The sequence below is a fragment of the Cavia porcellus genome, unplaced genomic scaffold, assembly GCF_034190915.1.
Source record: "Cavia porcellus strain 051 isolate PalLab524CR breed Dunkin Hartley unplaced genomic scaffold, mCavPor4.1 scaffold_1, whole genome shotgun sequence".
Taxonomy (NCBI): Eukaryota; Metazoa; Chordata; class Mammalia; order Rodentia; family Caviidae; genus Cavia; species Cavia porcellus.
In genome coordinates, this window is record NW_026947484.1 from 233,664,101 (window position 1) to 233,686,737 (window position 22,637).

General features: G+C 45.1%; 1 protein-coding gene, 1 long non-coding RNA gene and 1 pseudogene across 4 annotated transcripts; 2 read left to right on the forward strand and 1 right to left on the reverse strand.

Moving 5' to 3' along the window:
• Positions 1-36: 36 nt before the first annotated feature.
• Nrbp1 (nuclear receptor binding protein 1) lies at positions 37-10,578 on the reverse strand. 3 transcript variants are annotated; one of them, XM_063230735.1, is made up of 19 exons: positions 10,429-10,578; positions 7,522-7,754; positions 7,226-7,348; positions 6,950-7,051; positions 6,381-6,470; positions 6,239-6,279; positions 5,790-5,884; positions 5,281-5,304; positions 4,103-4,186; positions 3,856-3,914; positions 3,607-3,705; positions 1,951-2,083; positions 1,686-1,791; positions 1,526-1,576; positions 1,298-1,433; positions 1,043-1,096; positions 891-954; positions 664-719; positions 37-582 (listed from the first exon to the last, which is right to left on the reverse strand). In XM_063230735.1, exons 2-19 carry the CDS (start codon positions 7,732-7,734, stop codon positions 478-480), a joined length of 1,635 nt encoding a protein of 544 aa, XP_063086805.1. In that variant the 5' UTR covers positions 7,735-7,754; positions 10,429-10,578; the 3' UTR covers positions 37-477. The 3 variants fall into 3 exon arrangements, with proteins under 3 accessions (XP_063086805.1, XP_023422095.1, XP_063086807.1); XM_023566327.2 differs by lacking the exon at positions 10,429-10,578 and adding an exon at positions 9,607-9,813; XM_063230737.1 differs by lacking the exon at positions 5,281-5,304.
• LOC134471624 (uncharacterized) lies at positions 2,083-3,902 on the forward strand. Its single transcript, XR_010041125.1, has 2 exons — positions 2,083-2,800; positions 3,530-3,902. It is a non-coding gene; the product is annotated as an uncharacterized LOC134471624 (long non-coding RNA).
• A 7,981-nt stretch (positions 10,579-18,559) lies between the features above and the next one.
• On the forward strand, positions 18,560-21,173 carry LOC134478334 (26S proteasome regulatory subunit 4-like; annotated as a pseudogene).
• Positions 21,174-22,637: the final 1,464 nt, after the last annotated feature.

The following is a 22,637-nucleotide window of genomic DNA, read 5'->3' on the forward strand; positions in this document are numbered from 1 at the left end:
CGGCACACGCACACACATACACAGACAAAAGGACACTTTTAGCAAAAAGTAGACTTTATTACAGCAGCAACTGAGGCGAATCGAATGGCCCCCCCAGGGCCACCACTGCAGCACCACCTCTCTCCCGCCCGTCCGCCCGTCCGCCCGCCCCAACGGGATTGTAGGACTCAGCTCCCCGATGCCCACGGGCCTCCTGTCCACACAGGCTGGGCAGGAGCTGGCAGGTCAGCTACTGGCCCCCCAGCTAGAAGGCGGCTGCTGAGAAGGCCCAGGCCCACGTCTGTGCAAAACAAGTAAACAAAGTGCAGAGGGGAGGAAGAGAGGGGAAGGGAAGGGCGATGCTCAGAACAGGGAGCCCCAGCCCTCCGGAACAGAGAGCAGGGGCTTCGGAGGGTAATACTGACTGGGGGGAGGGCAGGAGGGCTGCAGCAATCCAGGGACAGCCACAGCTCAGATTGGGGCCTGGCCCGAGGAGCTCTAGGAGGAGACAGTGACAGCGGCCGAGCCGAGGGTACTGTTCCTGGCAAAATTGAACTTGTTCAGGGTCTCCTCCAGCAGGGAAGTGAGCCGGCTCTGGTCAGCCTGTGGGGGAAGCAGCTCAGTGAGGCCGGAGCTGGGCGAGCAGGGGGGAGGGCACCGGGCAGAGGAAGGCAGGAAGCTCACCTCACTAATGAAGCCCAGCTGTACCAGCTCTGCTGCCAGCTCAGGGATGTTCTCATCTGACAGAGAGAAGCAAGGTGAGCGAGTGCAAGACCCGAGACAGGACAGGAGCCCCTGGAAGCACCCTGCCCAACCCCCAATCTCAGGGTGGGGCAGTCAAATGTGCTACTGCTTGTCACCCCCAGAGGGCCCCTAATGGCCCGCCACCCTGAGGGACAGGACAGACTCACTTGGCATCAGGTCACAGCTCAGATGCCGGTTCAGCTTGTCCTCCAGCTTCAGCAGAAGTGTCAGCTAGAAAAGAGGACAGTCAGACTAGGGCTCCTCTTCCCCACCCTCTGGCCACCCAGCACTGTGCAGCCTGGCACTGAACCTTACGTACGTGGTGTTTAACTCCTTCCTCTACTGACTCAATGTTGCACTGCATCAGCACCACCTAGGGCGGGGCAGGGCAGGACAGGGCGGGACAGGTCAGCAGAGTGGTCACCACCGTGAAGATCCCCACACAAGGAAGGCTGTGCAACCCACGGGATTTGGCAGGAAGGGGACAGAAGTGCACTCTTTTTTCCAAAGGACAAAGCCTTATTCAATATGTCCTAACTCTCATGACATGGACACATTCACACCCAGCCCCCACCTTGCGGGTTTCCACCTCTGCTGGCTCAGGTGTTGGAGTCTTCACAGAGGGAGGCACCACAGGTGATGTCACCTCCTCCTGCTGTGGCTGCTGGGGCCGAGGCAGGCCAAAGGCTGTCAGAGGGTAGATCCCATTCCTGGAGGTAAAAGGGCACATGGGCTGTGTGAACGCCTTCACACACTGGCTCCTCCTTCTTCAAGCCCACCTGCCCTCCCAGGCTTCTCTCACCTCACGTCTTCAAGGAATTTGTCTAATTCCAGAGCTGGTGACTGGGAGTACCTGGAGAGGAAATGAAAGATGATGGAAGGAAGAAAATAACAAAATAGCAGACTCCACCTTTCCTAGATAATGGGCAGCTCAGAGAGCCTTAGGGGGATATTGTACTCACAAAGTCTGAACTGGTTCTCTTCCTGGTCCGGCAGGGATTTCAGCCAGTACAGCGCTGGTATCCATGTTTTTGGTGATCTCCTCCAGAGCATTCTCTGGGATCATGTCTGTAGAGCATGATGGAGTAGGATGTTAGGGAGGGTTAGGACAGGGTCACATAAGGCACAGAGGCACAGGGCTAAGAATCCTTTTGAAAGTAGAAGAGAAAAGTGAGTTACAAGACTCTAGGTTGCAAGAAAATTCCTACTAGTGTCAAGGGGACTCACGTTGGTGTCCCACAATACAGTGGGCAGCAAGGAGTTTAAGTGAGGGCACTTCAAACAGTGCTGGGTGGAACAGAAGTTCTCTGGCTGTTGGTCTTCGAGCAGGCTCAGGTTGCAGGCACTTCTGAATGAACTCCTAGAACAGGAACGGGAACAGGCATCTCATACGTACTCCTGTGCTCACCTTACACTGGGCACCAGGCTTGTGTAAGGACAGGACTTAGGTGTGTAGGACTGTTGGGAAAACATACTGAGAAATGTACCTGAAAGGGCTTTGAAAATATAGGTATGACTTTCTGGTTTTTATTATGTTTCTGCTTTTCAATCACAACCTTGCTTTTTTCTTTCATTAATGTTCATAGTTTTTCCTCTCATTAGCCCATTCACTGCCTACTTTTCTTCTGCAGTTTTCATCAAGTTTAATTTCTCCCTTCCCAAAATTAATCCATTGGGTATTTGCTTTTTGTTTTGTGTACCAGGGACTGAACTCATGACCTCACACTTAGGTAAGCACTTGAGCCAACTAAGTTAAATCCTTGGCCCCTATATTTGCTTTTTTAAGCCTATGATCATTAATTCCTTTTGTCCACAATAACCACTGAAGTCACTGGCCTTCTCTAGCCATTCCGCTTCCTTTTCTACCTTTTGCAGGTCCCAAGACAACGAACCCACTTACTTCCTATCTGCAAGGCCAGCAAGCTCACGTTCCTAATTCTTCGCCTGCAGAACATATTCCTTCTTCATGTGTGAACCAGAAGCGTATTCCAGTCCTCAAGACTCCCCTAGGCCTCCTCCTCTGTCCTGCTGCCCATTGTGCCTAATGAGCTACAAACTATTCATATTTGGCCTTCCTGTAAGACTCCTTAACTAAGGTTAACCTATTAATAATGCTCCTTAAGACTCTTTAAATCTTAGCTCACTATTTCAGGGAACTTTCCTTAACTGTATAATTATCCCAAGTGACTGATGTGATGTGATTGATTTGATAGTGGTGGCAAACCTATGGTACATGTTCTGCAGCAGGCTGTTAGTACTGAAAGTGCTAGCGTTCACCATCGTTGATTTAGGACATCAAAATGGTTATGTAAGAGCCCACAGGAAGGAATGGTTACTGCCTGCAGTAACCATTAAATTAATTTACCTCTGTGTAAACCGCTTCAATTAACAAACAAACTTTAACCCCATCTTAATCCCCAATGTAGCATCCCCTTAAGCACCTCTAAGGAAAATTTTGTATATATATATACAACTATACCTATATAGATATTAGCCCATTCACTGCCTACTTTTCTTCTGTCTATACCTATATAGATATACATACATCTATCTATATATGTGTATTTTTTAATTTCTTCTGATGGCACTAAAAATTGCTCACACATAGCACTCTACCACTGAACCACATCTCCAGCTCTATTTATTTTTCATTTTGAGACAGCATCTCCTAAACTGCACAGCCAGCCTCCAACTTGGGATTGTCCTGCTTCAACATCCTGAGCAGCTGAGATAATCAGTGTAGGCGTAGGCCACTACACCCAGCCTGCAACTTAGTCTTTTCTGCTTTATGTTCTCTTGCTCTTAGAAGAGAGAAGATCCCCAGTGATGAAAAATCTGAAGCTGACAGTCAGTTAAAGAAGGAGCAATCTTGAAGACCCTTACCCTCTGTAATGAGTCTTCTAGAAGCTGGATGGCACTGCTGATGGCTTCCTGTGGCACATACGAGGACTCCCCATTGCCCTGAATCTCCAGCACTGCCATCTGCAGTGAAGAGGAGCCCAGAGGAAAATCAGGGCACTAAGAACTCTGGTGCTCCCACAGTGACTCCCCACGGCCAGCAGGTTCCTGTTCTCCCTCCATTTCTACTTCCCCACTTTTGCCTTCTGGTATCCCCCCTCCTTCTGTTCTCACCTCTAGTGCACACATGCCAAAAGAATAAATGTCCACTGCTGTTGTCACATTAGTGACTTCTAGAGAAAACAGAGAGGGCTTAGTGAGGCACAGGACTGGGTGCAAGGGATGGCAGATACACCTTTTAAAAGAGAAACATACTTTGTATGATAAAAGAAGACAGGAATCTGAGTTGTATTACTCTACAGCTTAGGTTAAAGTGCAAAACCAGGGCATGAAGACAGGGCAGAGAAATTAGATGCCTCACCTCCATACTCTGGTGCAAAGAAGTGTAGATTCTTCTGCTCTTCTCGACAAGTCTTCACATGATTGTTGATAGTGTCAGGAGCCACTGGGAGCAGGGGAGATACCCACAATCTGACCACCATCAACAAAGCATGGTCGTATTCCAGAGAGAAGCCCCCGAAAGCCAAACTCCTACTGAGGTCTCCTCTCTAATCCTCAATAGGCACAAACCTGTCCCCCTTTCCACTCGGAACTGCAGCATACACATGGACAGCATCTGCCTCCGTCCTCAGGCGTGCTGCCGCTTACCTAAGGTCCGTACAGAAGGAGCAACAAAGGCTCCACATCACAGCAGACTCATGGCGCCTCTGGGATGCTCAAGAAGCAATGTGGGCTAATAAGCCCTTTCACTCAGACCTGTTACCTTCCCCACCGCCCACATACATCTAACCCTTGATTCCATGAAAATGTTGGTTTTATTTCTTTCATCCACAGAGCAATTAACATAAATAAAGGGCCTTTCTTAATCTAGGACAACTGGAGACCTCAGGATCTTCCATTAAAGAAAGCATAAAGAATCATTAGCATACAGCCAAGGAGCTAGCCTCCTTCCAATTCACCACTGCTGACCAAAACTCAGAAATAGCTCGGAAGTGGGCTGGAGGTGTAGCTCAGGGGTAAAGTGCTTACCTACCATGCACAAGGCCCTGAGTTCAAGCCCCAGTATCCCCCCAAAAAATACCCTCAAACTGAACCAGTATCCTTGAATGTTTCAATTTTAATCCACCAAAAACCTTTCAGACTTCTGTTCTACGTTCTTATTCCACTGTTCTGTGTTCTTATTCCACAAGGCTGAACAAGAAACCAGGGCCAGGCTCGATTTAGACTCACTCCAATCATAAACAATGACTACAAGTCACAGAGAATCTGGGAGCACAGTATGGCCTGAGGAACCAGCCTGATGATGAGGGGTGATATGAATCTAGGCGGTCAAGTGGCCAGCCAGGCAGAATCCACAGGAAACAAGCAGGCTATGAAGGGGCAAACGTGGAGGGCTGGCAGGGCAGAAGCTAAGCAGACACAAGTAGGCCAGGGAGGCAGGGGACAGGCCTTGCTCCCACGACTGCATGCACTGGGCAGCCGCAGAGGGAGCAGAGGGAGCACAAACAGAGCCCCAAGTGGGGCAGAGGGAGCTCTCACCATTAGCAAAAATCCTATGAAAGACTGTTGGGAACAGAGCAGCCCGTAAGCGGGAGGGAGGAAAACAGAGAAAAGTTGTGAGCGATGGAGCAGCCAAGCCCCAGATGAATGGACAAACAACACACTAACACAGCACACAGAAATGTTGTCCACTGCACACAGATACACAGCAAATGAAAGCACTCACAGCAAGGACAGCCTGGAATCTCCTCCGGTAGGGTTTGACCCCAGGAACTCAAATCAGATCTCATTTCCGTCTCTTACCCTTTCCCAGCCTCTTATGAGTATCTGTATCAACCCGTTTCCCTCCAAAAAAATGTATATAATTATATACTCTAGCCCATCTCTATAACTGGCCTCTTTCTGTGAATTTCTCTAGCAAAGTCCTGTCTCTCATCACCAGCCCACACTGCAGAATTTTGCTGCACTCTCCCCCATGCCTTTCATCTTACCCCCATGGTTCCCAAAGTCCCGAGGCTCCCCTGCCCAGAACCTCTCCCTCCCCTCACCAGAGCCAATCTTGATGAGTCCGTTGTGCTGGATGAAGATGGTGTCACAGGTCAGGTTCCCATGGATGATGGGGGGGTCACAGGAGTGCAGGTAGCTGTGGGGGCACTGGGCTGTTAGAGGGGCCACTGGGAAATTAAGGGCAGGGGGAACTCAAGGGTTAAGAAGAGCAAGGGCCAGGACTCCTGCTGGTCACCATAATGGTAATCCCCATACTCTGAATCTCCATTATGCCTGATGACTTAAAATAGCTGGATAACCACTAGGAGAAAGAGGCAGGATCGTGTTGTGGTTAGGGAATTAGGAGGAACCCTGTACAAGACCCATAGGGGCCTAATCTTGACAGTATGTGACTCAAAGCAAGTAGGGAGAGGAAGAACAGAAAATAGAGTAGTGCCCTGAAATCCATTCAGAGGAGATACGGGAAAGAAACTAACCAGGTGCTACTCACCTTAGGGCAGAGAGGATTTGTGTGCACCAGCGCTTCCAAGCCTGGAACAGGGTTTGAGTCAAAAGGCGGCATTAATCTCCTCGCCCTCCCATGGCCCTCCCCAGGCCACCCTAAAATCTGGTCTGCCACCCTCTTTTCATACCTTTTCATTCATAGTCTTGTGGTTCTTTTTGGTCTTCTTCAGAAATTGCTTAAGACTCCCAGATGACATGTATTCTGTGATAAAAATGACCTGGAGAGGCAAAGCACTTACTGTAAGGCTTTACGATAGAAACTGTTTATCACCTGGGACCTTTACACTAGAAATATACTAAATTTGTAAGTTTTCTTCAACTTTCTCTCCTTTTGTTTTTAGTATCACTTCCTTAGACTTAGCAATACAATGAAAATTACTCAACAATAAGAGGAAGGAGCCCTAAGAGGAGGAAGGAAGCAGAAATTCATTTCTGCCCCATCTGTAACCAGACATGGGTGTGTATGAAAGGAAAAGATAGCACAGAAAGCCCTGCTTCCACCACCAGAGTGCCTAATCCCAGTCCTGTTTCAAAAATACCCACTTTAAATCTCTGGGTATACCTCAGAATAAAAACAGAAAACAATTCTTTTTTTTTTTTTAAATCGGTACTGGGGATCAAATTCATGACCGCCTGCTTGCAAGGCAGGTGCTTATGCCGCTGAGCTAAATCCCCAGCCCCAGAAAACAATTCTTACCCTGGCCTTGTTCTCTTTAACATCAGCCCAATACTTGTGAAATTTAACGATGTTGAGATGTTCCAACTGAATCAGATTATCAAACACAGCACGGACCTTTTCCTGGAGCAAGGAAGTACGGTAAGAGTTCACAAATCACTGTAACCAATCCTGAAAAACCATCTCCTACCCCTCCCCAAAGATGATCTAACTTCACAGTCAGCTGTCAAACACCAATTCCCCTTTAGTATCAGTGTTCTAATGCCCGCCTGGGTGTATCATTTCGCCAACACCTACCTCCTGCAGCTTGTAGTTCTTGCGCTCAGAGAACTGTACCTCATTCCACACAACCTCCACACCCTCCTCTGTGTCCATGGCCAGGTATGCACTGTCAATACCAGGTACATTCCGCTGATTCACCTGAGAAGTAATTCAAATGGAATTCAAAGGGCAACTCTCCCATTTGAATAGCCCATATGTTCATCATCCCCTATCCACCGTGGCACTGAAGTCTGGGCTCTCCTTTGAGAACTACTCTCACCCGCCACTTCTTAGGATTTACTCCTCCAGGAGGGGCACCTCTATCCCTTTACCTCTTCTCGCCTCTTCTGCCAGCGCCCACAGGGGGACTCTTCCAAGATCTCGGATTCATCTTCACTCTCTTCTTCTTCTTCCTCTGGGGAAGCAGCTGAGGTTGTAGAGGTCACGGGAGGTGACACAGATGTCAGGCCAGGAGCTGAAGATGAGGATTCTACCTTTGGGTCTGAGCCACTGCTAAGTACTGTCTGGGACTCCCCCTCCGACATGCTGGAATGAACACTCAGGCCTGTATCAGTTGGGGCAAGAACAAAGGGAGAGAAGGCAGAGAAGGTCAACATAGATTGATGAGGACAGTGAAACCCTATCTTAAAACTAGGTTTATAAAGACTGAATAATCCTAATAACTTCACCTCCAAGTTCAAAAGGAAATAAAATACATACCTCCCATTTCCTTTTAAACCCTAACTCAGAATTGTTCTTTTTTTTGGGGGGGGGGGGTCTTTTTGAAATAGAGTTTCACTACGTAGCTCAGGCTAACTTTGAACTCACTTTGTAGCCCAGACTGACCTCAAACTCACAGCGATGCTCCCAAATGCTGGGACTATAGGCATGTGCCACCACACTGGTTTGGAACTTTTCTTATCTAAACAGTGAAACATGACTCTCCACAACTCTAGAGAAAAGATGCTATCTCAGTTGCTAACACCCACAGGGATGGCAAACAAAATATATGGTAGTACAAACCACCTAAGGTCCAAATGAAGAGCAAAATCAGACGCCCCATTTCCTTTCAGCAAATACTCATCCAACAGGCTTCCCTTTGAATTATGTACCTCTATCTGCACTGAACTCAAGAACAAGGCTACAAGGCACTCTTAAGAACAGTTGACTCCACGCAGCACTCAGGAGGCTGAGGCAGGAAGATCATTGGCAGTTCAAGACCAGTCTGGGCTACAAAGTGAGCTTAAGGTCAGCCTGAACAAAAAGACAAACAAACAAACAAAACACAGTTGACTCCAGACTCCAAAATGTTCCACTGAAGCAGCCCTATGGCTGGACTGTACCACCTTCAGCCAGCCAGATGAAACCCTCACTTGACTTTTCCAACTTACACTAACCTTGACATTCACTAGCCATCCCTCCTGCACACAGAAGCCGCCTGGTAGGTGACTGGAAATGGTTAATGACTTCACCCCTGCTGAGCTCATCTTCCCTATTATATGTGCCAAGTGGGAATCGGCAACGTCATTTTCCCACTCCTCCTTCAACAAATGTTTACGATGCACTTATTTGGGGCCACACACTAGGAAGGTGCTTGAGATACAATAATAAAATAAATGCCACAAATTCAAAGCAGACCTAGACTTCAAGCTTCCAGCTTTCATTTCACCCACACTGATTAAAGCTTCTAAAATGTAAGTCAGAAGAGAAGATTATTATTAAATGACACTCTAGTAAATACCAAAGAGTAACAAATCACTACCAAAAAAACCAAAACCCTGGCAAGGTATTCTTACCCATGTTAATTTCTAGGTCCTTGCTATTCACCATTCAACTTAACCATGCATGTATCAGCAGTCTATCAGAAAAGGTTGATTAAAAATCATCTTTCTGGGGCCTGGGGATTTAGCTCAGCGGCATAAGCGCCTGCCTTGCAAGCAGGCAGTCGTGAGTTCGATCCCCGGTACCGATAAAAAGGAAAAAGACAAAAAAAAAAAAAAAAATCATCTTTCTTCTTCCCCAAGAAAATACTGTAGTAAGAAAAGTATCAGCTACGTTTTAGAGCAGCTGTATTCTCAGAACTCATCTAAATTCTGAACAGTTAAGTAAAATTTCCAGCTAAAATACAAGAGATACAGGTGGAATTTTAATACAGGAAGGCTGTAGCCAACGGAATCTATAAACTTCTGGACTCGAGACACAGACAACAACCCACAGGAAAAGTCAAGCCTTATCCAAAGAGAGATGCCCTCGCATGCGCGATAGTCCCTCCTGTCTCGTCCCAGCAGGCAGAATGAGGGTAACGATCAAGATCCTCCAGAACTCCTCCTACTGGAGAAACTTTTGCAACCCAGAGGGTTCTGCCTCAGGATCGCCCGGAGGCTTAATAAAGATCACACAAGGGAAAGCCCATTTACATCTATTTGGCTGTCTCCTGGCTGCCTCCAGCCACCCTGAGGCGCACAGCACGTTCACCGCGGCGCAGTGTCGGCGGGTGTCCCGCAAAGTTGTGTTCCCCCGAACTTTCACGCAAGCTCGAGGACTTCACAATGCAATCCTCTGCTGTCAACGCCTCTGCAATCGCTCGCAGTCATAGGCCTCGCGGCTGTCTTCACCCGAGCACACCCGACACGGCCTCTGAGGCCTGCAGCTGTCCAGGCGCAAAGAAAGCAGCTCCCAGGACGCAGAAGGCGCTCGGCGCGCCCCACTCCAACAGGTCGCCCTGCCAGGTCCCCGCTGGCTGCAGCCAGCGGGCGCGCGAGACCCGGCTGCGCGCGGTGGCCACCTCATCAAAGGCCGGCCCCCCGCGCCGTCAAACCACAGGCCCCGCCCCCGCGCATCGTGGCCCCGCCCCCGCGCATCGTGGCCCCGCCCCGCGAGCAGGCCGGACTTGGACGCGGAGCTTCCTTCCGCAGGCCGCGGGCCGCGACCGCCGCCCCCGCCCCCGCCCCCGCGCGGGCCCCGCCTCTCGCAGCCCGAGTTCCAAGCGAACGCCGGGGCCTCCCGACCCGCGCCCGTAGAATTCCAGGCCGCCGTCGCCGCCACACCGGGAGGAAGGAGCGTATGTGAGGCCCAGACGGCCCTTGCGCTCCCGCGGGCTGGGGTGGGCCGGGCCTGGCTGTCGAGGGAGCAGGGCTGCCTGCAGCCCTCGCCGGCCAGATCCCTCCGTCGCGGGCTCGGGGCGATCGTTTCGTCCTCCCGCGAGCCTCCCTCCCGGGCCTCATTCCCAAGACGCTCACCTCCCGACTCCACGCCCGCAGCCTGCGCTTCTGCTCCAGCTTGGGTTCCGGGGCCCCGGATCACAGCGACTCCTTCACAGCTGCGCTCCGCAGCGCAACCGAACTGTGGGCCCCGCCCTCGCGGCGTCCGGACCAACAGATGGGCGGTGCCGCGCCGCGGCCGGGCTTCCATTGGACGCGGCGGCGGGGGGCGGTGCCCGCAGACGGTCGCTCGCCGGGCCGGCTTCAGCCGGGTCTCCTCCCCTTGCGCCGCTGGGGCGGACACTCAGCCGAGGGCTCGGCGTAAATTTAGGTCCCCTCCGGGAGGGTCTCTCGTCCATCCCTCCACAGAGTCCAGGTTCCCTCCGTGACCCTGCTGGACGAAATGAAGGCCTTTTCGCCTTTCTAGATAGGCGCCATGACAGTTCTAATGCCACGGAAAGACAAAAGGAGCGAAAGACCTACCCTCAGTCCGAGGGTGGATCTCACCTTCCCTGTTTGGGGACGAGAGTGCGCAGGACACCAGCTCTTCAGGAAGGTTTTAAAAAAAAAAAACCTCAGCATTGAATATGGATAGTTAACGCGTTGCGTAGCAGTGTTTGCGGAAACTTTACGACAGGTTTTCACAGATGTCTCATTTGGTCTTCCTAAGAATGAACTCTAGAACCTAAGAATAATTTCAGTGATAGAAGACAAATGCCCCCCCCCAAAATCCACTAAATCGAGGCATTGCAATGTTTATCGAAATTAATGAGCTAAATCTAGAATTGACTCAAATTCATCAAAGTCTTCCTTTATAAAGATTGGAAGAATTTAGACTGAGAGGAAGTGGAAAGGAAGATAGATTCTGGGTAACTAGCGATGTGCGAAAATTACCCACGAAGCCTGAAGGGTGGGGGTAGATTCTGCCGTTAGGGAGGCAGAAGGCTAGGTCAGTCATCAGAGTTTTGGAAAATAGATTTTCTCATCTCCGCTTCAAACTATTTGTTTTCAAAACGAAATTTTCACCCCTCCTGGGGTTATTTTACCTTTGAAAGGACTCAAACACGCGTTTTAGAAATTTGATGAAAGTTGTGGACCTTATTTTGGATTTAAAAAATTCGTTTATCTACCAAATTTAACCATTTTGGAGCCAAGGTGACAAATCTTTATTGTAAACTCAAAAGAAAAGACTTTCCTCCTGCTCTCCAGATTAACCTTTTCATAGGCTTCAAAACAACTAGAACACCTGAGGGATGGTAAGCATTAACTAAATATCACTTCATGTGTCGTCATGATTTCCAGTCTTTTCTGTCTGAGGTCGTAGCATTACTGACCTTTCTCTTTTCCTTCCTTCTCTGTCTCTGACCAGTCTCGGTCTGTCTGTCTGTCTGTCTGTCAGGGATTAGAAGGCAGGAAATGGATGTCTATGTTGACCGTTGCCCACGCTGGTTTCAAAATTGCCATTCTGCTTCAGCCTCCCAGGTAACTGGAATTCCTTTTATTCAAATGTGCATAGAGGACCCTTTGGCAGCCTGAAGCTCTCATCTTGTTTTTAACCTTTCATGCACTTCTTTCTTCCTTTTCGAGACTGGGTCTCACCATGCAGTTCAGTCTGGCCTTGAGCTCACTTGGTAGCCCAGGCTAGTTTTGAACTCACAACCATCATTCTGCCTCAGCCTCCCAAGTGCTGGGATTATAGGCATGTGCCAACACGGCCAGCTTCATTCACGTTTAAAATAATCAAATACTGTCTACATTTCCACCAAGTCATTTGTTTTTTCACACTTCTGAAAGTAACAATACATGTAAAAAATCAAAATATTTTGAAACTTTTAGTATAACAATATTTATATAGCAAAGCAAAATAGACACAATTTTAATTCCCTAGTGACATCATTTAATACAATGATCACAAAAATTAATTACAAAAAGTGAAATTTAGTATAACCCTACTTCCCCCAAATTATTGCTTTTTTCTTTTTAATTTTTTCTTTTTTTTCCCCAAATCCATTTTATTTCAAGGATAAAATGGAAGAAGACAAAATTTCAAAGCACAGTCAGTCAGGGCAACAATGGTACATACATTGCACATTGTCATCCCCAAATCACTTACCCAAAGCACAAGATAACTGCATTCAATTATCTGAACAATACCAGCACAAATCTTTCTCTACAGTGAACTCAGTGAGAAATCAGTAGTAAAACTATCTTAACTATTTTTCATATACATGTTTTTTCTTTCAGTTTGCCACACTAATGAAACAATGTTACGTGTATCATTTATTTCATTAATGAGTATGTTTTCAAGTTGCGTCCATTTACCTATAAAGGTCTCCAGTTTTTCCTCCTTTATGGCTGAGTAGTACTCCATTGTATAAAAATACCACATCTTTTTTATTCATTCCTCAGTTGATGAGCATTTAGGTTGTTTCCAAGATCTGGCTATTACAAACTGCTGCTATAAACATGGGTGCACATATATCACCATGGTATGATGTTTTTAATTCTGTTGGGAAGATACCTAGAAGGGGAATAGCTAGGTTGAATGTGACCTCTAGTCCTAGTTTTTTGAGGAATCTCCACACTGATTTCCACAGTGGTTGCACCAGTCTGCATTCCCACCAACAGTGGAGAAGGGTTACTTTTCCCCCACAGCCTCTCCGCATTTCTTATTGCTTGATTTCTTGATAGTAGCCATTCTTTCTCAGATGAGGTAGAATCTTAGTGTTTTAATTTGCATCTCTCAGATGACCAATAATGTTGACCATTTCTTTACATATTAATTTGCTGCTTGTTATTTCTTCCTCTGATAAATGTATATTTTATCTCAGATGGCTATTTTTGGATTGGATCTTTAAATCTGAGAGGACTGGGGGGCTGGAGATTTAGCTCAGCGGCGTAAGTGCCTGCCTTGCAAGCAGGCAGTCGTGAGTTCGATCCCCGGTACCGATAAAAAAGGAAAAAGACAAAAAAAAAAAAAAATCTGAGAGGACTGATTTTTTTTGTGCTCTTTGTATGTTTTCCACAGTAATCTTTTCTCTAAGGAACAGATGGCAAAGATTCTCTCCCACATTGTGGCTTGTCTTTTTCACTCTATTGGTCGTTTCTCTTGCTGTGCAAAGGCTTTTGAGTAGAGTGAGATCCCAGTTGTTGATTCTTTGAGATAGTTCCTGTGCACTCTGAGTTTTGTTCATAATATCTTTGCCTACACCAATGTCTTCAAGAGTTGTACCTACTCTATCTTCCAGCAGATTTAATGTTTCTGCTTTAATATTAAGATCTTTGATCCATTCTGATTTTAGCTTAGTATATGGTGAAAATATGGATCCAGTTTTCATCTTTTGCACGTGTAGAGCTAGTTTTTCCAGGACCATTTATTAAAGAGGCTGTCTTTCTTCCAGTGAATGTTTTTGGCACCTTTGTCAAAGATATAGTGGCTTAGTGTGTCTGGATTTGTTTCTGTATCTTCTGACTTGTTCCACTGATCTTTGGGTCTGTTTCTCTGGTCAGGTCCACACTGTTTTTATCACAGTAGCTTCATAGTATAATTTCAAGTTAGGGATTGTGATGCCCTCTGACTCGTCTTTGTTGTCCCGGATTGTCTTTGCTAGTCTAGCTCTCCTCTGGTTCCAGATGAATTTTACAATTGTTTTGTCTAATTCTGTGAGATATGCTGTTGAAATTTTGATTAGGATTGCATTGAACCTGTATAACAGTTTTGGAAGTAGGCCATTTTCACTATGTTGGTTCTTCCTACCCAAGAGTATAGGACAACTCCATTTTGTAATATCCTCTTCAATCTCCTTTTTCAGTGTACTGTTAATAATTGGTTTTGCTATCTGTTTCTCTGTTTCGTTTTTTTTTTTTTTTTTTAACCAGGAATCAAACTTAGGACGTTGCACTTGACAGGCAGGCACTTATGCCATCAAGCTATTTCCCTGGCCCGTGTTTCTTTTTCTATATACATATTAATATTATGTATATATGATTTAAGAGTAAGTTTATGCTGCATCAGCTTCTTCAGTTTACTCTTTTCATTTTTTTCCATGATGTTGCATGTAAAACTAATATTATAACTACTAATTTCATTTTTTACTCATCAATAAGATACTTCATTTTCCAAAGGTGCCAACATTTAATAAACTCCTGTGGACATTGTAATACTTCCCAATATGTATTATTATAATGTTGCAATGAATGTTTTGCTTTACTTGTTTATGAAAATGATGGTTACATGTTTTTAAAAATGGCATTGCTGAGTCAAAAGCCAGGAGCACACACCTAATTGGAATGACCAAATTCCAGAACCCCGACAACACCAGATGCTGGTGAGGATGTGAAGCAACAGGAGCTCTTTATTGTAGTGTGGGATGGTACTACCACTTCGGAAAACACTTGGGTAGTTTCTTACAAAAATAACATACTTTGGTGTAAGTGTCTGCCTGGCAAGTGTGAAGTTGTGAGTTCGATCCCCAATACCACAGACACACACACACACACACAAAACGTATTTGCAGCTGGGGTGCAGCTCAGTGATAGTGTGCCTAACTGCATAGCATGCACAAGACCCTCAGTTCAATCCCCAACACAATAAATACATAAAAATAAAAAATAGTAAACATGCTATTACTGTATGATCTAGCAGTTGTCCTCATTGGTATTTACCCATAGGGAATGAAAATTTTTGCCCACAGAAAATCCTCATATGAATGTTTACTGAGAAGGAGCTTTTTTCGTGATTGCCAAAACTTAGAAAAAAATAACATTTTTGTTCAGTACAATGAAAACATAAATGATATTAAATTCATACATAGGACTACCAGTGCTAAAAAGAAATGAGATAACAGTTGAGCATGCTGGTAGATGTCTCTGATCCCAGAACTCTGGGAGCCCGATGCAGGAGGACTGCAAATTTTAGCTTAGCTTAGGCAACTTAGTGATTTATCAAGAAAAATACAACTCCACACAAGTGAGGCATGGTGGTGCATACCTGTCACCTTAGCTACTCGAGGCTGGAGTAAGAGGATCATCACAAATTCAAGGTCATCCTGGGCAATTTAGCTAGACCTAATCTTGAAATAAAAATAAAAACGTTTAGGGATATAACCCTTGGGTTTGGTCTATAATAGCACAAAAATATAAAACAAATACAGTCCCTGTTTTATGATGGTTCACTTTATGGCTTTTGGACTTTTAAGCTGGAGTCCAAGTAGTGATACCCATTGTGTAGAAACTGTATGTCACCTTTTGGAATTTCGATTTTTTCCCAGGCTAGTGATAGCTGCAAGCCGGTCTCTCCCAATGCTGGGCGGAGCTCCCAGCAAGCCAGAGGGTCCTGAGGGATGACAAGTGACACTCCACAGTGTAGTGCACGGTCTGCTGAGCTGTGAGCTAAATGTCGTAAGCACAGTTTCTACGTATGGTATTTTCAATTTATCAGGCTTATTAGGGTGTAACTTTATCATAGGTGGAGGAATCATTATATGTGGACTGAATAAAAAGAACTCTGTTTTCTACATTAATGTTCCACTAATGTTCCCAGGGGAACGTTACCTGGGCAGGTCTGTTGAGTTGAGTAACAGCTGCCCAAAGACACCCACATTCTAAATCCCTGGAGTCTGTAAATGTTAGATGGCAAAGGGATTTTGCACATGTTTAAGGATTTTGAAATGGGGAAGGTTGTCCTGAATTCTCAGAGTGACTCTAAATGTAACTGTTAATGTCCTTATAAGAAGATTTGACCCTATAAGAAGGGAAAGAAATTGACCACTGAGGCAAAAGACAAATGATGCCAAGGAATGCAGGCCGCTACCAGAAGCTAGAAAGGCAAGCGACAGATTTTATCCTGCCTCCAGAATGAAGCTGAACTTTTTTTTTCCCCGACAGGGTCTCACTATGTAGCACAGACTGGTCTTGAACTTGCAGCAATCCTCCTGTCTCAGCCTCCCAAGTGCTAGGATTACAAACATGAGCCACCACCGTGGCTGATATCTCAGCTTTAGACAGTGAAGTTAATTGTAGTTGTCTGGCCTCTGGACCATATCTATGGGGTTTGCAACCCCCAAGTCCATGGTGATTATTACAGCAGACAGGCAACTAATACAAGAAGAAACTTAGACTAGAACCCCTATGGTGTTTGATTCCAAGCTTTGAGAAGATGCCCCACTCTTCAGCAGCGAGAGTTAAAGATTCCCAACATCAACATTACTGTTCTTCCCTTTGCTTCCCTTCTGGTTCTGCATTTTGAAATTCAGTCTTTGTATTTACAAAATTTGCTACACCTGGGGAAAAAGAGCTGCGCTTTTTCCAAGCAAAGAGAGGACATTCTTCAGAAGTAAATGAGAAAACTAGGGAAAGAATCCGGTCTCTAATGCTTATTTATTTTTTACTTTGTTTTTTTGTACTAAGGATCGAACTCATGATCTGGTGCTTGCCAGGCAGGCGCTTACACTGCTGAGCCAAATCCCAAGCCCTATTTTTTACTCTTTAAACTTTAATTAATTAATTAAGCTATGTGAGGGATGGAATCATGAGCCTTTGAAATGAGTTACATACCTGGCCTTTTTTTATTTTTAATTTTGAGACAAAACCTCACTAATTTGTGATTTCCTCTGCCTCAACTCCTGGAGTGCTGGGATTAGAGGCATGAACCATTGTGCCCAGCTGTGGGGCTTATTATTAGGGGAAGCTTGGGGAGAGAGGGAAGAGACCTCTCCAAAAGCATAGAACTTCTTATCTGATTTGCTTGGGACTGAGAGAAATGAAGTTAATAAAAATAAGCAATAATAAAGATTTAATAAAAAGTGCTACAAAGGGAAAAGATTAATTCACCCAGAATACAAGCACAATGATAACAGAATGTGTGTGTGTGTGTGTAGTTAAGAGGGAGAATAGATTGTGAGACTCAAAGTGTATAAGGATAGTTCTAGAAGAAAAAGAATGATGGCAAAGCAATGTTTGAAACATAATAAGAATGGGTTTTTTTCTTTTTGTCTTTTTCATTTTTATTGGTACCAGGGATCAAACTCACGACCACCTGCTTGCAAGGCAGGCGCGTATGTCACTGAGCTAAATCCCCAGCCCCTAAGAATGGGTTTTTTGACAGGGTCTTGCTGTGTAATTTAGGCTGATCTTGAACTCATGCGTGCAGGCCTTCCTTAAACTAACAGTGATCTTCCTGCCTCCAGCTCCTGAGTGCTGGGGTTACAAGTGTGTGCCAACATGCCCAGCTAAGAATTCTTAAGGTTTTTTGTTTGTTTTTGTCTGAGACAGAGTCTTTGCTATGCAGTTCAAGCTGGCCTTGAGCTCACTTTGCAGCCCAGGCTGGTCTCAACCTGACAAAGATTCTCCTGCCTCAGCCTCCTGAGTGCTGGGATTACAGGCATGCACCACCACGCCTGCTTCAGAATACTTAAATATTGACAAAAGACATAAATTGTCAAATTTTAAAAGTTGTTTGCTGTTTGAGACAAGGTCTTGCTATGTAGTTCAGCCTGGCCTTGAACTTGTGGTGCTCTTCCTGTTTCAGCCTCCCAAATCCTAGGAATTACAGGCATGTTCCTGTATGTTCCTACAGGCATGTTCCTCAGAAGTTTTTAGTACTAATAGAACACACTGATATTGTTTGAATGTCTGTACCAAAAATCAAGGAGGGCCCCGGGAAAACACCTGCCTGGCAAGCATGAGAGTGTTAGATCCTCGTACCAAACAAAAACTAAATTAATTTATTAATTTTTAAAAACCCTCAGGGTGAAACAAGTAATTTCTTTTGGTACTGAGGATTTAACTCAGAGCCTTCACACTAAGATACGTTCCCAGTCCTTTGCTGAGACAGGGTAAGTTGCCCAGGCTGAGGTCAAACGTGGGTTTCTTCTGACAGCCTCCCAAAATGATAGGATTATAAACGTGTGCCACCAAGCCCAACTCAGGCTGAAATTTAGTCCCTAATTACGCAGTGAGACTTTTAAAAAATGATTAGATAATGAGGGCTCTGCCCTCATGAACACGTGACCACATTAATGGGCCAGTGGTTGGCCTTGAGACGTCTGTAGAAAAGCCATCTTGGCTCTGTCTTTTGGATGAGCCCCCTTTCTCTGTGACCTCCTGTGCTGTCTCAGACTTCTGTAGAAGCAGCGAGAAGTGCTGTACTATACAGATGCTTTTTCAAGCCATGTATTTCCAAGCTCTCAGAACGGTAAAAAATAAGTATCTTTGCAAATTATTTGTCTCAGCAATGTTCAGCTGTAGCGACAGAAAATAAACTGAGACAGCGTAAACACATCAAAAGGGTTTTTGTTTAAGTTCAGGGACAAAAAGAAAATTAAAAATGCTATCAGAGTTGGAATGGGCGTTCCTATGAGACAACAGTAAGACTGATAAAAAGACTTCTCTGTTAATGTGGAATTTTGTCTCCTGCCAAACTGTCAAGCGTGAAGGTAGGTAGGGCTGGGGATACAGCTCAGCAGCACAGGGCCTGCCTGGCAATGCAAAGTCCTGAGTTCAGTTCCCGATAGCAAAAAAAGAATGAAGGTGAAGGTGAAACTGAAGCCAGGCGTGGTGATGCCACCTGTAATCCCAGCACTCGGGAGACTGAGGCAGGTGAATTCAAGGCGAGTTTGGGCTACACAGTGAGTTCAAAGTCACCTTGAACTACAAAGTGAGACTATCTTTAAAAACAATAACAAAAGAAGTCAGAACAAATGACATGATTAGAAGAAAAATGAAAGGAGGTCAGAGGTGAATGACCCGAGGGGAACCCCAATGTCTGTAGGAAGCTTGGGAGTGGTCACTGATGACAGTCATACCACTATGGTTACATCTGGGGGCTCCGGACACTACATCAGCTTCCTTTCATCGCGGACAAGGATCTGTTGGAACCAGGCCAGCTTGTTCTGCTGAACCAGAGGCTATGTGCCGTGATAGGGGTGCTAATGGACAACACAGGTCCTCTGGTCACAGAGATGGGGGTAGAAACCCATACCAGTATTGCTGGTTGGAAGCCATGTGTGTTGTTGGATGCCTATAATGCCAGCATTCAGGAGGCTGAGGCAAGAGGATCTCTATGAGTTCAAGGCCAGCCTGAACTACTTAGGGAAACCCTGTCTTGAAAAAATGAAATAAACAAAAAATCTCACAGTTTTTAAAGATACACACAACAACCACAACCACAACCAAATATTGCTGGTTGGACAACCGAGTCCTGGAAATTGAGGAATCTGTGGGACCTCCTCTTGCCCCTCCAGAATATTATGAGGAGACAGGTAGAAAGCGCCCCGGGGGGTCACTCACTATGGTCTACCTAGCACAGGTAAAATGTTGTTGGCCAAATAGCAGCAAACCAAACCTCAGCCACTTTCTTGAGAATGGTTGGTTCTAGAGTTTTCAAGAAGTACCTGGGCGATGGGCCCAAATGGGGTTGCACACCATACATCCTTTTTATTGATGAAATCAGTGCTACTGGATCTAAAAGATACGATTCAAACTCTGAAGGTGAGAGAGAAATTCAACGAACTTTTGAATTGGTTGGATGGATTTCATTCAAGGGGAGACGTGAAGGTTATCAGTGCCACAAACAAAATGGAAACTTGGCACTGATCAGACAAGGGCGCCCTGAGAAGATGGAGATCCTCCACCTGAGGAAAAAGACCAACAAGCAAATCTCTGAGATTCACATGAGCAGGATGACACTGGCTGATGACAACGAACTGATCACCGGCAAAGTTGAGATCTTCAGTGCCAATAACCAAGGCAGAGTGTACAGAAGCCGGTCTCATGGCCTGGAGAGAGCCTAGAAGGAAAGAGACCAACAAAGACTTCAGAAAATCTTTCTAAAAAATGTTCTTTGTAAGAAACAAGCAGGCACCCTTGAGAGACTATCTCCATTGAACCACAACTGCTTTCAGGAAAGTAGTTGGGGCTTGTCCCAGTTCCTGGGAAGGTTCCTGAGAGAAACCACGCTGCAGCTGATTGTTAACTGGGGAAATGTAGCGTGTTTTTTCCAGTGCGGCGTGTAGCATGCCCACTGGAAGGCCTTTGTGTGTGCCTGCTGTCAGGTTTGCTGTCTGCTTCCCAGTAAAATATGTGCTTTCATGCACACACAAATGTTTGAATAAATAAAAATTTTTAAAAAGCAAAGATGAAATATATGCAAAGAATCTACAAAGGCCCCCATCAGATGCGCCTCCACAACTCTGGATTCCCCAGCCTCCAGAATTGTAAGAAGTGAGTATTTCTTGTTTAACAAACCACAGACTGGTTAACAAGGGTAGGTACAGGGTTGGGGATACAGCTCAGTGGTACAGCACCTGCCTGGCAAGTGCAAGGTCTTGAATTTGATTTCTAGTACCCCCCCCCAAAAAAAAGAAGTAGATGCAGCAATCTTCCGACATGCATGAAAACCTGGAAATACTTTGTCTTCCCATAAAGCAGACAGGACAGACTTCCCAGTGACAGGGTCCTCAGAAAGCTACTTGGTACACAGAGGAGACAGAGTAGTCCTAAAGTCTGTTCTGGATCTACCTCAACAGCACTTAAAACTGAGTCTCCAAAGATCAAACTGCTTCCAAGAAACATTGCTACACTTCAGAAAAAAAAAAATGCTCACAGTATTTAAATGAATATTTAAAAATTTAGCATACAACAATAAAGTCCACAGTGTGTTATTCAATAAAAATTACTGGGCCTGGGTTTAGCTCAGTGGTACAGTGCCTGCCTGGCAAATGAGAGATCCTGAGTTTGACTCCTGGCACCAAAAAAATAAGTAAAACATGATTAGGTTTGCAAAGAATAGGAAAAGATTAGCCAGGTGTAGCAGTACACGCCTGTAATTCCAGCAGTTGGGAGGCTGAGGCAGGAGGATCACCGCATTTGAGAACAGCCTGAGCTACAAAGTGAGCTCAAGGCCAGCCTGAACTGCATAGTGAGACCCTGTCTCAAAATGACATAAATAAACAAACAAAACAAAAAACCCAGGAAGACATGATGCTTAACAAGAAAAAAATCAACTAATAGAATTGTTCCAGAAATGACACAGATAAAAGAATTCATAAATAAGAATGTTTAAATGGTTGCTACATATTTCTATATTCAAGAAGACAGAGAAAAGCATGAGCATGGTAAGAAGAGAAAAGAATAAAAAGAGACATCATACTCTTACAGGGAAAAAAATACAATATCAAAAATGAAAGGTTTAATATATAGCCAGTAGTAGAGCACGCCTTTAGCATGTGTGAGGCCCTAAATTTGATTCCTAGGGTCAGAAAAAAATATTTCAAATTAGAAGGGCTGGAGCTGGGCATAGTGGCACCTGCCTGTAATCACAGCATTCAGAAGGCTGAGGCAGGAGTTCAAAGCCAGTGTGTGCTACACAGTGAGCTGAAGCCCACCTTGGAATATATAGCAAGAGGTTTTTGTCTCAAAAAACCAATCAACTAACCTAATTAATTAATTAATTAGATGGTTTGGGAGTATAGCTCAATGGTAGACTATCTGCTTAGCATGCACACGCACACACACACTTCAAATTTGAGAAAGCTATTCAGAAATCTCAATGAACCTCAAGCAGGAGAAACAGTAAGAAAACTACATCAAGGAACATGCTGATAAAATTGGTGAAAACTCAGGAGACAAAGAGAATAATCTTGCTGGCATAGTGCCACATGCCCGTCATCCCAGGTACCCAGGAGACTGAAGCAGACGCATCATAAATTTGAGGCCAGCTTAGACAAACTGACAAGACTCTAGTTCAAAATAAAAAATAAGTAGTGGGGCTGGGGATTTAGCTCAGCAGCATAAGCGCCTGCCTTGCAAGCAGGCAGTAATGAGTTTGATCCCCGGTACCAATAAAAAGGAAAATGAAAAAGACAAAAAAAAATAAGTAGTGATAGACATGTAGCACTGTGGTACAGCACTTTCCTATCATGCATGAGGTTCAGGGTTTAATGTCCAGTACTGAGAAGGAGTAGGGAGGAAAAACTATCATCTGGAAGGAAGATACAAGGTAAAAGAAATAGGGCTAGGAGTACTTCTCAGGGAAATATTTGCCTGGTATGCAAGATCCTAAGTTAGATCCCCAGCACCATACTAAACAAAAAGTTAAGTTCTTCAAAATATTTTAGAATTATCTATGAACTACATAATTCCACTCTAGCTAAATACTCATCACAATTGAAATCTAGGATTCACACAGATATTTGTGCACCAATGTTCACAGCGACATTATTCTTTTTTTTTCATCAACATTATTCTAA